This window comes from Chelonoidis abingdonii, chromosome 4, assembly GCF_003597395.2.
Source record: "Chelonoidis abingdonii isolate Lonesome George chromosome 4, CheloAbing_2.0, whole genome shotgun sequence".
Lineage (NCBI taxonomy): Eukaryota > Metazoa > Chordata > Testudines > Testudinidae > Chelonoidis > Chelonoidis abingdonii.
This window is the reverse complement of record NC_133772.1, coordinates 132,987,896-133,001,045: the sequence shown is the minus strand read 5'-3', so window position 1 is coordinate 133,001,045 and position 13,150 is coordinate 132,987,896. Positions and strand designations below refer to the sequence as shown.

General features: G+C 45.6%; 1 protein-coding gene across 5 annotated transcripts in view; it reads left to right on the top strand.

Moving 5' to 3' along the window:
- The first annotated feature begins 524 nt into the window (after window positions 1–524).
- The window catches only part of CDC42BPB (CDC42 binding protein kinase beta), a 120,975-nt gene continuing 108,349 nt past the window's right edge, over window positions 525–13,150 (top strand). For 3 of the 5 annotated variants that reach the window (XM_075065696.1, XM_032771630.2, XM_032771628.2), the window contains exon 1: window positions 527–1,173. In XM_075065696.1, the coding sequence (XP_074921797.1) occupies window positions 996–1,173 (178 nt within the window). In that variant the 5' untranslated portion in view covers window positions 527–995. Of the gene's footprint in view, window positions 1,174–13,150 lie in introns of all 5 variants that reach the window. The other 2 variants (XR_004372461.2, XM_032771629.2) reach the window with 2 other exon arrangements.

The window sequence follows — 13,150 nt, the reverse complement described above, 5'->3', positions numbered from 1 at the left end:
GTCTGTCCCGGCCCCGCAGTGCTGCGCCATCGCGTGTGAAGGCCCTCCAGGCACAGCTCCCCTCAGGCTGGATCCTATTGCCTTATTGGGCAGCTCAGCGCAACCCCTCCCACTGCGCAGGGCTCCCGGGGTTACCTCACCCGCTGGCCCTACCTGAGCCCCCCCAAAGCTGCTGCCACAATTCTCCTAGCGGCAGATGAGCTGCAGCCCAGCAAAGCTCATGCTACAATAAACGTGTTAGGCTCTAAGGTGCCACAAGTCCCCCTGTTCTTCTCGCGGCTACAGACCAACACGGCGGCTACTCAGACAGAGGGGACCAGCCGATGCGAATCTGCTGAGGAGACGCCAAAGTCTCCACGTCCCCTCCATTGCCAGGTAACATTGTTTCGCCGCCGCTCACGGGTGGCGAATCTGCTGAGTTCATTCCAAAGACACTTGATAGCGCCCCTTCCTCATTTCACACTACGGCAAGCGGCTTTCCCCAATAGGGCTTCGCCCCGCCCCGCACGTCCGTGCGTGGGGACGCTAGCGTGGTGGGCGTAGCTCTGGGTCCCGGCTGGGGCAGCTTGGTGCCTCTCCGGACAGAACCGTGTTCGGCACTGCTGAAGAGTCGCCGGTGCCCCTGGCTACCTGAGGCCTCCAATCCCCTTAGGCGGAGCAGCCGCGGCGGCCCCCCGTTCCCTCTAGCGGACTCCGGGGCGCTGAGAGAAACCGGGCGCGGAGGCCGAGTCCGGGCGGACCGGTCAATGGACCAGCCGGGCCTGGGGCAGAACCTGTGGAAACAGCTGCCCAGCCCCCGGGGGGGCTCCCAAAATGTCGGTGTGAGGGGGAGGAGGAGACCCCGCCGCTGCCGGGTCCGGGCCGCCCAGCCGAGTGCCGCGGAGCGGATGGTGCTGCCGCTGCTGCGGGGACACTGAAGCGGCGGCGCCTCGGGCTTCTGCAGGTTTCCATCCCCCTGCCCGGGCCGGCGCGCCCCGGCTCCGCCCGGCGGCACCATGTCGGCCACGGTACGGCTGAAGATGCTGGAGCAGCTGCTGCTGGACGGGCCGCGGCACAACGAGAGCGCGCTGAGCGTGGAGACGCTGCTGGACCTGATTGTCGGGCTCTACACCGAGTGCAGTCGCGACTCGCCGCTCCGCAGGGATCGATACGTCTCCGACTTCCTCGAGTGGGGTGAGGCCTGATGGGGGGGCGGGCGGGCGGGCGATGGAGGGATCGCCGGTGGGGGTGGGGAGCAAAGCCCCAGAGCTGGGAGCAGCCCTGGACCAGGGAGAGCTGGCTGGGGAGGGGCAGCGCCGACTAGTCATCCCCCCACGCCCCGGGTTTAAACCCTGGGCTTTGCATGGAGAGGAGAGGCCGCCCACTGAGTGTGACATCTCCTTTAGTAACACCCTAGCCGCCAGGATGTGACCCTTGAAGCCCCGTAACCACCGCCTCCCAGCTCTGCCTTCTTTCCAAATGAGCTGCCTGGCAGCGAGTAAAAGGAGTGGCCCCGGAGTGTCCTTGGCCTGAAACCCCGCTTGGCTTAGCCTGAAATGTCAGGCTAATCCGGTGCCTACCTGGAAAGGGTGGGGGCAGCAGGAGTATGCCAGGAAATTGTTTATTTAGCAAGGCTTTGTGCCCTGGTTGTGGCGGATTTGTTATAATCAGTTGACGGGCGGGACGGGGGATGTGTGTGTGGGGAGGTCACTTGCCATTTAGAGTGCACTTTTTAGTCTGAGCACACATCTGAAAGAAAGGGGCAATTCCAGACAGTCCCTGTGATAGTAGCATTATTTGTGTTAGTTTCATGGTGTACTAACCAATCTACACACAGAAAATCCACAGTCCTACTGACAAAGGAAAGTCAGGCGCAGGTGGTGGCACATAGAATAAAACCTTTTTCTTGTAAAGGTGCCTGACTACGCTAGGAATTTTATTTATGGGTAGTCATTTGGCATAGCTGCTGGATTGGAACTACTGCCCTGATTTACATTAAATTGGTGATAGTAACTGACCTGTTTGGGTTGTTGAAATAAATACTGAGTGGTGAAGGTGACTAACTTTCTTCATGGGATAAAAAACTGCTGGGGAAGTAACACTTGCAAGACCATGGGCACCTTTCATTATCCTCTTTGTCACACACGTGAAGTGAATTTTTAAAGAAATACTTTTTTAAAAAGATGGTCCTCTTGGGGAAGGGATTGTAAGGAAGTCAACTCCTTTATCTGAATAAATGCCTTAATATTAGACTAGTGCTCTAAAATATTGGAATAGTTGGTTCTCCTTAATTTCTGTGGGGGCCAGCACTCTTTGTTATATGCTAACAAACTAAAGGGATTCACTTCCTGCAGTCTTCTGTTGATGTCAGTAGTGTGATTGTCAACTGAATAATTAACCACTTTATTGCATCTGCTTTGCAAGTCTGCAGCTATGGGTGCATTATTCATTTGTTTTGTGTTGGGAGCTTTTTGTATGTCATCTGCAAAGTGGATTCCGTTTCCACATTCTTGTAAACAATTGTGTATGATCATTTCACTTTTTGAGTTTACATGCAGATAAGTTACCAACCATGACTGTAACAAACTGTTTATAGTCTAGCCCTGAGATTGAGAAGAGAGGTTAGGGCACGGTGATTTCTGAAGGATAAGGTACTTTCTCTATAGTTCTTTAGTGATCATCTCTTATTGGACAACCACCATACTGTCATCCAATGTGTTCATGACATACTAATCTGTTACTTCTTGTAAAATTGGTTCTCCTATTCTTATGCATCATACTCACTGAATAAATATGAAAAGCTTACTGGCTTGATGTGAAGTATGGCTAGTAATAGCAGCATATTTGTTGCATTGTGGTACTATCAAATCAATAACTGTTGGCCATCTTAATGTAACAAAGTAGCTGTTTAATAATGCATGTAAGCTGCCGTCTGGTGCTATAGGATTTGTAAGTAGGGATAGAAGTTTATTGTCAAAACAGTTTGAAAAGGAAACTGGTCTACAAATGTACTTCTGTATATTTGTTTCATATACAAAAAACAACCTTTAAAGATGATCCAGGTCGATTGATATGTTCTCCCCCAACTGTGCAAGCCTTATAAAGCAAATAAATGCAATTATGGGACACCTTTTATCTGTACCCTAATACGCTCACAGCATACTTCCACTGATGGACTCCTCATCAGTAGGAACTTGCTTCTGCCTCCAGCTACACCTCTACCTGAATATAACGCTGTCCTCAGGAGCCAAAAAATCTTACCGTGTTATATTGAACTTGATTTGATCCGCCAGATCATGCAGCCCCCCCCCCCCGGAGTGCTGCTTTACCACGTTGCGTCTTAATTCGGATATAATCAGGTGGCATCATATACAGGTAGAGGTGTAATAAAGAAACACAACACATGACACACAAATCTTCCTTGTGGTAGAATGCAAAGTCTTAATTACAGCCTCGTCAGTATTAGCAAACCTTCAGGGTTGATCTGCACAAGTTGAATGTAACCTGTTATGTTTGGAGGGAAGTATGAGGTTGTAGTTATACTTTGAGGGAGATCAACGTGTCTCCTTGTCAGTTGGAGGCAGAAGGAAGTTCCTTCTGACAACATGGAGTTTGTCACTGTCAAAGGAAATGTGCTGTGTAAGAGGGGACCTATAACTGGCATTTCTTTGTTTAGGTTTTAACCTGGGGGATATTACACATAACCTAAGGTTATGTCTACACTACGCACCTTTTAGTGACACAGCTGTGCAACTACAGCCAACAGTGTAGCCGCTGTTTGTCAGAAGGAGAGAGCTCTTCTGCCAACAAAAAAGACTTCCATCCCCAATGAGCGGCAGTAGCTTTGTCAGCAGGAGAGCTCTTTTGCCGACAAAGTGCTGTTTGCACTGGCGCTTTTCATTGGCAAAATTTTTTTGTCGTTGGGGTGTGGTTTATTTTCCACACCTCTGAACAACTTTCCTGTGAGACAAAGCCTAATGTAACCACTTCTAAGGGAAATTTTTGTTCATGGATTTTCATAGGTTCTTAATTTGACAAGTGAAAGGAGGCTTTGGGCATGGAAGGACAGACCAGGATTTATCTCAGTATTTCCTATGGCTTGTAGGGATATGGAGGAAGCAAAGACATTTGAGTTGGCGGATAGTGGGTAGGAGCTACCCTTCCTAAGCCTGGCACAAGGGAGCTCATGTTTCTGGGGCAGTAGAAGAATGTGCATTACCGTATCTACTCCACCAGGCTGGCCACAGCTCCTTACAGTGGATGACCATCTCAGAATTGCAGAACTTTACAGAAGCTGCTGACATAGGCGGCGGGTTATATGGGCTCGAGGTGCCCGGGCTCCAGGAATATTCAGGGCCGGGTGCCCTGCTCCAGCAATATTTCGAGCTGGGTCTCTCCCCTGGCCCTGCCTGGATTGGTTCCCGACCCGCACGGGTCTCCCTCCTCCGCCTTCCACCCCTCCCCGTGCATCCCGCCTCCGCCGTGTCCTTGCCTGTTCACACGGCCAGAGATCAACTCCCTGCAGAACTGCTGTCTGCTGCCCCAGGGTCCCAGTGCCTGCCATCCACTAATGGCAAGGCAAGCTGCCCTCACTCTGCCCTAGCCCTGAGCCTCTCCAATGCCCCAAACTCTCATCCTCAATCCCAACCCTCATCCCCCTGCACCCTGAGCCTCTGCCCCAGCTCTGAGCCACCCCACATCATGAACCCCTCATTCCCCTGCAGCCTGATCCTCTGCCCCAGCCTGCACCACCTCCCCCTTCCTATACCCCCACCCCCAGTCGACCCAGCACCCAAACTCCCTCCCAGAGCCTGCACCCTTCACCCCTTCCTACACCCCCACCACCAGCCCAGAGCCTGCACCCAAACTCCATCCCAAAGCCTGCACCCCTCACCCCCTCCTGCACACCCACCCTCTGCCCTAGCCCAGAGCCTGCACCCAGCACCCAAACTCCCTCCCAGAGCCTGCACCCCTAACCCCTTCCTACACCCCCACCACCAGCCCAGAGCCTGCACCCAAACTCCATCCCAAAGCCTGCAGCCCTCACCCCTCCTGCACACCCAGCCCGGAGCCTGCATCCAGCATCCAAACTCCATCCCAAAGCCTGCAGCCCTCACCCCCTCCTGCACACCCACCCCATACCCCAGCCTGGAGCCTGCATCAGCACCCAAACTCCTTCCCAAAGCCTGCAGCCCTCCTGCACCCTAATCCTCAGGCCAGGACCTGCACCCAGACCTCCCCCCTGAAACCCTACCCAGAGCCTTAGGCAGGTGGAGGCAGAGTTTGAGGGGGCGGAGTTGGGGGGGGCAGAGCTGGGGGGAGTGGGTTCTGGGCACCACCAAAATTTCTATAAACTTGCCTCCCATGGCTGCTGAGTCCCTAACACTGGAGCTTATAGCTGCTCTGTCCCTGGAACTCTGATTGCTGCTTCCTGATTGTCTGTGCCAAAAGCTTCTGCTCATCTCCTCACTGTTTCCTAACTGTTAGAATGTAGGGGTTGGTCATCTTCCTCGTGGCTTCAGTCCCATTGGAACTGAGCCAAGAGGCTGCCTTCTTGACTCAGGATAGTCTAATTTTCCTATGGCAAGCAGTGTGTGGAAGTGTAGTATTTCAATTGAATCAAGCTCTGAGTCTGGGGAAGAGAAGAGGGGGTGAGAGGTTCCATAAAAAGACCTTTAGTGGGGGAAGGTGAGCTGAACTGGAAGCCAGGAAGGGAGTTCAGATCTCTCTTCTGCTTTTAGCTATTCACATTTCTTCTCACTTTTTAACTTTTTATTGAAAAAGGGCTCATTTCCCCACTACCACCTTAGAAGGTAGGCAAGTATCAATCACACAGTTTGTACAATCTGTGTTATCTTATTTGAGAATGTCCTTTCTAGGAGCAGAAGCCAAGTTCTTAATATTGCATACCTTAGTCTCATACTGTTAGAAAGAATTTGTTAGATGTCAATTCTTGGTGATGCTGCCTGAGCTGTTGCTTTAGCCACTAGACAACACTCCTTTTCCAGACCCAGAAATACAATCTAGGAATCCTAATTACTAGTCCCCTTGCTCTGACCATAGGTAACACACTTCTCCCACAGCCATCGGCAATCTCAAGCCTCCTCCTACCATCTACTACAGTGGTTCTCAACCATTCCACACCACTGTACCCCTTTCAGGAGTCTGATTTGTCTTGCATACCCACAAGTTTCATCTCACTTAAAAACTGCTTGCTTACAAAATCAGACATAAGTGTCACAGCACTATTACTTAAAAATTGCTAACTTTCTGCTTTTTACCATATAATAAAGTAAATCAATTAAAATATAAATATTGTACTTACATTTCAGAATATGGTATATAGAACAGTATAAACAAATCGTCTGTATGAAATTTTAGTTTGTACTGAGTTTACTAGTGCTTTTTATGTAGCCTGTTGTAAAATTAGGCAGATATCTAGATGAGTTGATGCACCCTCGGAAGACCTCTTTGTATCCACAGGAGTACACACATCCCTGGTTGAGAACCACTGGCAGATAATTATAACTATTTACTGGATCAAAGTGTGTGTTAGGTCCTTCCCTCACTTTTTTTAAAAAAGCTATTTCAGTAGCTCAAATGGTATAGGAGTTAGAGTTGGGGATCTGAAGATGTGTGGGTTCACATCCTGCTGATGTGCATGTACAGGGATTCTTGTGGTTGGTTTGTTTTCCTTTTTTAAAAAAAAAAATAGCTTATTTAATTCACATAGTGAGAAAATATCCTTTTGAAAGAAATCTCGGAGTGAAAAAACATTACAGTATGTAAATTATGGCACAGCATCCAACAAAACATAGATGTTCTACGTTTCATTTATGTCAACTGGTGGTAGGTTTTAGTGAAATGGCAGCCATCTTTGAGGGCAGCCTGTAGCTTCAGTCCCGTGGAAAATAGTGATTATCTTTACTAATGGCGTCACCACCATCGGTGGTGATGCGGCAAATTTTACTGAAGGGATAAAGATAAGTACACCTCTTCCCCAATATAACACTGTCCTCGGGAGCCAAAAAAATCTTACTGTGTTGTAGGTGAAACCGCGTTATATCGAACTTGCTTTGATCTGCTGGAGTGTGCAGCCCCCCACCCCCACCTCCCGAGCACTGCTTTACCGCATTATATCCGAATTCATGTTATATCAGGATAGAGGTGTCTAGGATGTGACTGCTATATTGAGTCTGTTTTTTCTTGTTTTCCTTGCTGTCTTGACAATCATTGATAACTTTGCTTAATTAAAATCTAATGTACATTCAAAGGTAGCTGGTAATGAGTCTTAACTATATGAAAAGATTGAAGGGTGACAAACCAGCCACTTGTTATCACAGGGGGTCTGCAAAAAGTCAATCACTGGGACATTTCAAAAACTCATTTTTAAATTTAATTCAAACTAAGCAACCAATTCAGTGGCAGTCCCAGAAAATTCCATTTTTACTAACATTGTGCTGTAAATTTTGGGAAGGTGCATAGTATTCATTTTCTTCTAAAAAGGCTAAGGTCTGCTTTAAGTGGAAATCTTACCTGAATCTTAATATTCACATACGACCAAGCCTTTATAATATGTTTTCATATTCCAAATTAGTGGGTATATCAAATTAATTACTTAGGATACAATACAGTTTTCAGAAGTAACTTTGGCATATAGGAGCTTATCACTCCTTCAAGAATATCTACTTCCCATTTTCAAACTTTACCCAGTGCTTCTCCTAGCTTTGAACACTCATTTTAATGCATCAAGTATGAATAGTGTGACTCTCAACTATTGGTAGCGTGATACTGGTTAAAAAAGCTAATGTGATCCTGGGTTGCACAAATAGGGGAATCTCAAGTAGGAGTAGAGAGAGAATTTTACCTCTGTATTTGGCACTGGTGCGACCACTGCTGAACTATTGTGTCTAGTCCAGATGCCCACAGCTGCATATTGATAGTTTAGAGAGGGTTCAGAAAAGAACCATGAGAATGATTAAAGGATTTTAAAACATGCCTTATAGTGAAAGACTCAAAGAGCTCAGTCTATTTAGCTTAACAAAGAGAAGGTTAAGGGGTGACTTGATTACAATCTATCAGTATCTACACAGGGAGCAAATATTTAATGAGCTCTTTAATCTAGGTATAACACAGGTCCAATGACTGGAAGTTGAAGCTAGTCAAGTTCAGACTGGTTATAAGACCTAAATTTCTAATGCTGAGAGTAATTAACCACTGGAACAATTTACCAAGGGTTGTGGTGGATTCTCTGTCACGGACTATTTTTAAATCAAGATTGACTGCTTTTCTCTATGATCTGCTCTAGGAATGATTTTGGGGAAGTTCTCTGGTCTGTGTTATACAGGAGGGTCAGACTAGATGATCACAATGGTCCCTTATATGTACCATGGAATCTATAAATGATCTTGGAGTCTATAAATCTATGGTAGATGACATAATCTAGCCACAAGAAACAAGCTGTATTCCCTATCTTAATCTTTTATAGAATAATTAAATTCAGATTAATTCAAATAAATTTTGGTTAATTAGTGAAAATATTATGATCTCTGAATACAAACTTGCTTTCTTTTGGCAAAATGTGTGGTATTATGGTGAAGATAGCAGCAAGCTCTGTATTTATGTTCCCTAATACTTCCCATTTTAAAAGTTTCTAGTGGTGTGTGTGATGGTGTATGTGGTGTTGTTTGTTTTTGAGGCCCCCATACCTCTGTTGTTTGCCATAGGCTTTGGAAATTAAGCAAGGAGAAAGTCCTTAGGCTAGAGAATTGCCTTTTCTTTGTCCCATGAGATTCTGCTCATGTTTTGCTGAGAGAGAAGCTGCTAAAAATCACTGTTTATTTATATTAAAAAAAACTTTGCCCAGAAATTGAATACATAGCTACATTAAAATAATGTTGTTTTAATTGTGACTTGAAAGTTCAGAACTTGAAGTTAGGAAATGTACCGGCAGTTATAAATTAAGCAACCTAAATTCTTTCCCTTATACTGTTTTTAAATACATGATCACATGCTATTTTTCTACGTGGACTTCTGTCTTAGTCTGTGCATAGAATGGATGCTTAAGGGAGCACAACTGTGGTTGCGATCATAAAGCTAACGTTTCCTAACTTTCAGTTATGGCAACTTGGAACCTAAATAACCTTCTTTCAACATAGCTTTTGCATGTGAAATATTACTTTAAGTTGAGTTTTGCCAAGAAAATACTTTTGTCACCACAACTTCCAGTTGATGCCCGTGAAATCTCATCAGTATAAGAAAACTGAGTGGATGTCAGTTTAGTTAATGAACTTGAATGCGCTGAATCTCTTTACCAGGTGAAGTTAAACTAGCTCTTCCGTACAAATATGCTTATTTCTGATTTGGTAGTGATGGAATTGTTGTATAGTTCTTGGAAATAAATGGCTTAACTACAAGAGTCACAGAACTGAAGTGACTAATTGTCTCGTTAGATTCCTACATGGAAACTAATTTTGATTTTAGATTTGTTTTCAGTATGTATGCTTAATATGGAGAAATGCTAGTCTAGAGTTAAGTTAGTAATATTTCGTCTACTGCTGTTTTTGGTCCTATCTAGATTCTTCAAACTTGTGCACTTCAGATGTTGTAAGCGTAGTCTGTTGCAAGAGTAGAACTGGCATAAGTTGAGGTCATTCAGACAAGCAGTTTCTGAGAGACTGGTTTGAAGCAAACAAGGTATAATTTGGACTTTGAAAAGTCTAATAATGCTTTCTGTCTCAAATCCAAATTTATCACAAAAAAGAATCTTGATGAAATCTAGGGGATGTGACTGACTTATTCATTCCAGCAAAAGGAATAGAATGCTCTGCCACAAGCAAATCTTAGTTTGTAAAAATCAGGTGGGTTTGTTGATGTTTTCTAATTTACATTGTCAGGGACAAATACCAAAGTACCAGATCGCCAATGATTTGCACAGACTCAGGACTGAGTTTTTAAGCCTTCCAAAGATTTTATGTGGGAATGTACACTTAATATAGACATAGCTATCTAACTGTTTATACCACACCTGCCACCGAGCACCTGAATACTTTCTTTTGAAAATAATAATGTATGAGTGTCCTAGGTGATCTGGTAAAGAAATTCACAGACTGAGAATGTCTAAGTACAGTTAAAGATTGTGATGCAAGATGAATTATCCTTGTAACTGACTCCCAACACGTGACAGGTAGCTGAAATCTTTACAATCCATTGCTATTTCATTGTTACACATACTGGCTCCCTCTCTTCCTTCCTGATAGTGGAATAAGCAATATCCTAATATTCTTAATCCCAAGATGTCAAACTCCTCATCCATTCAGTGTATTTATACAGTTTCTCTGACAGATTCAGATTGACCAAATGCAAGACTTAATTAAAAAACAAGTTTTTAGTCCTAATGATTGTTGAAGGTAATTTCCTGGATGTGAAAATGTATGATGCTGTTTTAGACCTTGACCTTGCAAAGATTTAGGCATGTGCTTAACTTTATGCACTTTGACTAATCCCATAGAAGTCAGTGGAAGTACTTGTAATGCATGAAGGTAAGCATGTGTGTAAGTCTGCAGAACAGGGCCATTGGCATCCTGAAGTGGTTCCGAGCTGTGAACTTCCACTGTTCAGGTCATAAGGGTCTGATCTTTGAAACCTAATAATACTTACCAGAGACTAAACTTTCAAACATGATTAGTGTTTTTTGAGTGCCCAATTTGAGACACCTTGAAAGGGACCAAACTTCTGGAAAATGCTGAGCAATCATTCTCTAAATATCATACCCTAGTTGGGTATCCAAAATCACTAGTTGCTATGGAAGACCTAGGCTGAGATTCTCATAATTTATGCACAGTTATCTCAGTTGTGTGCACTTTTTAGCTAATTGTATATGCACATATCCAAATAAACATTAAAAAATATCATTCATCCTAAATGTGCTCCATATATTTTCTTCCCTTGCCCACAGTGATGCTAAATGCATACAGTTACTTTGCTAAGACTTGGTCTAAACAGAGTTGTTCCCGTTTTTAAACTAACTTAGTCAACCCATTGCAAAACTCTGTGTGGATGCTTAATTTCGTTTAAATCTGTTTTATATTGGTTCAACTTGCATCATTACTAAATTTACCAGTGCAACCTAAACTGATGAAATCCAGTTTTAATTGGATAATGTTTACACAGAGATTTGTACTAGTTTAATTAAGTCAGTTTAAAAATACTCTTGATAAAACTGATACAACTTCTGTGTGGGTGAGGCTTAAGTAAAAGGTTTATTTTATATGCAGTGCTTGATATGTGTATCCAGTGCCAACTGGCAAGAGTGAAAATTTTTTTGCTCCTGTACCGTTGAACCCCTCCCAGCCCCTGAGGCTATTCATCTTGCAATTTAAAGGAATTAAATACAATACAACCTGTTTTATTATGGCATATTATCAATTTGATGTAATGTACATCTCTTCTGTTTTGTTCTACCTTCTTCCCCTTCCTGGATGCACTGTTTCCTTTCCTATGAAGTTGGTATATCTTTTTCCTGAATTACCTTTCAAGTCTGTTTACTATTTTTTAGTCACTTGCTCCAGCCCATCACGTCTTTCCCCTGCGTTATGTTCTGTACCTCCTCCCCTGTTTTGTCCCTTTCTTCTCTCACACCTCTCCAACATTTCATTTGTATAAGGCAGGGATGAGCAAACTATGGCCTGCAGGAGCGTCCTGCCCAGCCTGCGAGCTCCTGGCCTGGGAGGCTTGCTGCCAGCCCCTTCCCCGCTGTCCCCCCTCGCTTGCAGGCTCAGCTCGCTCGCTCCGCCGCTGGCACAATGCTCTGGGCTGTGAGCTCCTTGGGCAGCACAGTTGCAGAGCCCGGCCTGACCCAGTGCTCTGTGCTGTGTGGTGGTGGCTTTGGCAGCAGCATGGCCTGGATGTAGCGCCACCAGTGCTCCAGGCAGCGCGGTAAGGGGTCACGCGGGGAAGGGAGGTTGGATAGATGGCAGGGGAGTTTGGGGTGGTGATTGAGGTGGGGGTGTGGATGGTGGTTGGGGGCAAGGGAATGGGGTTGAATGGGGCCAGGGGTCCCGGGAGGGGCATCAGGAAGGAGGTGGGGTTGGATGGGGCAGCAAGGGGCAGTCAGGGGCAGGGGTCCCAGAGGGGCTGTCAGGGAACAGGGGGGGTTGGATGAGGCAGCGGGAGTCCGGGGGCAGTCAGGGGACAGGGACCATGTGTGTATGGATGGGGCAGGGGTCCCAGAGGGGCTGTCAGGGAACAGGGGGAGTTGGATGGGGCAGGATTCCCGGGGGAGGTAGGGGCCGGGCCACAACCCCCTCCCGTAACTGGCTCTCCATACAATTTACAAAACCCGATGTGGCCCTCAGGCCAAAAAGTTTGCCCACCCCTGGTATAAGGCCTGGTCTGTCCGCAGGCTGTGTCCACACTAGAGACCTTACAGCAGCACAGCTGTACTGATGTAGCTGCGCTGCTATAAGATATCTTGCCGGCATAGCGCTGCGCACACTACCACTTATGCCAGCTTAATTTGTGTCACTTGGGTGTTTTTCTCACACCCCTGAGCAACGTAAGTTTTGCTAACATATATGGTAGTGTAGACATGGCCACAGTTTCTTTACCAGTGTAAGAATTCTGGTTAGGAGAGTGACTTTTTTTTTTTGCTTAATAGTTATATCAGTACAATGCCCCCCAGAGTGGAAGCAGTTAGACTGGTATAAGGCACCTATATATTTGTATATCTTCTTCCTCTTTCTGTGTGGGAGTATAAGCACCTTTGTACTGGTATAGCAGTTTAAACACCGAGGGTGTTGTACCAGTATTATTAAAGCGGCACAAATTTTGAGAGTAGACAAGCCTTTAGAGTAATACCTAAAGGCCTGAGTTAAGGTCATGACCCCATAGTGCTAGGAGCTCAATCTGTCTCCCCCATGTACATGTCTCTTGACCCTTCCTGCTGCGCACACTCCCATTACAGTTGGAAATTCTACTAAACACGTAATAACCAGTGTGTCATGAATGATAAGGAAGCCTGATGTCTAGGAGCAATGACAGGTGAAAAGCCAATCTCCTGATCCTGTCTGCTAAGGAAGAAGGATGTTGTAGGAATTGTATGGTAAAATCTGTCTGGTAAATTTTAAGGCCCTTTCTCTCTGGATGTAAGCAAATTCGCTGCCTTCTCTTA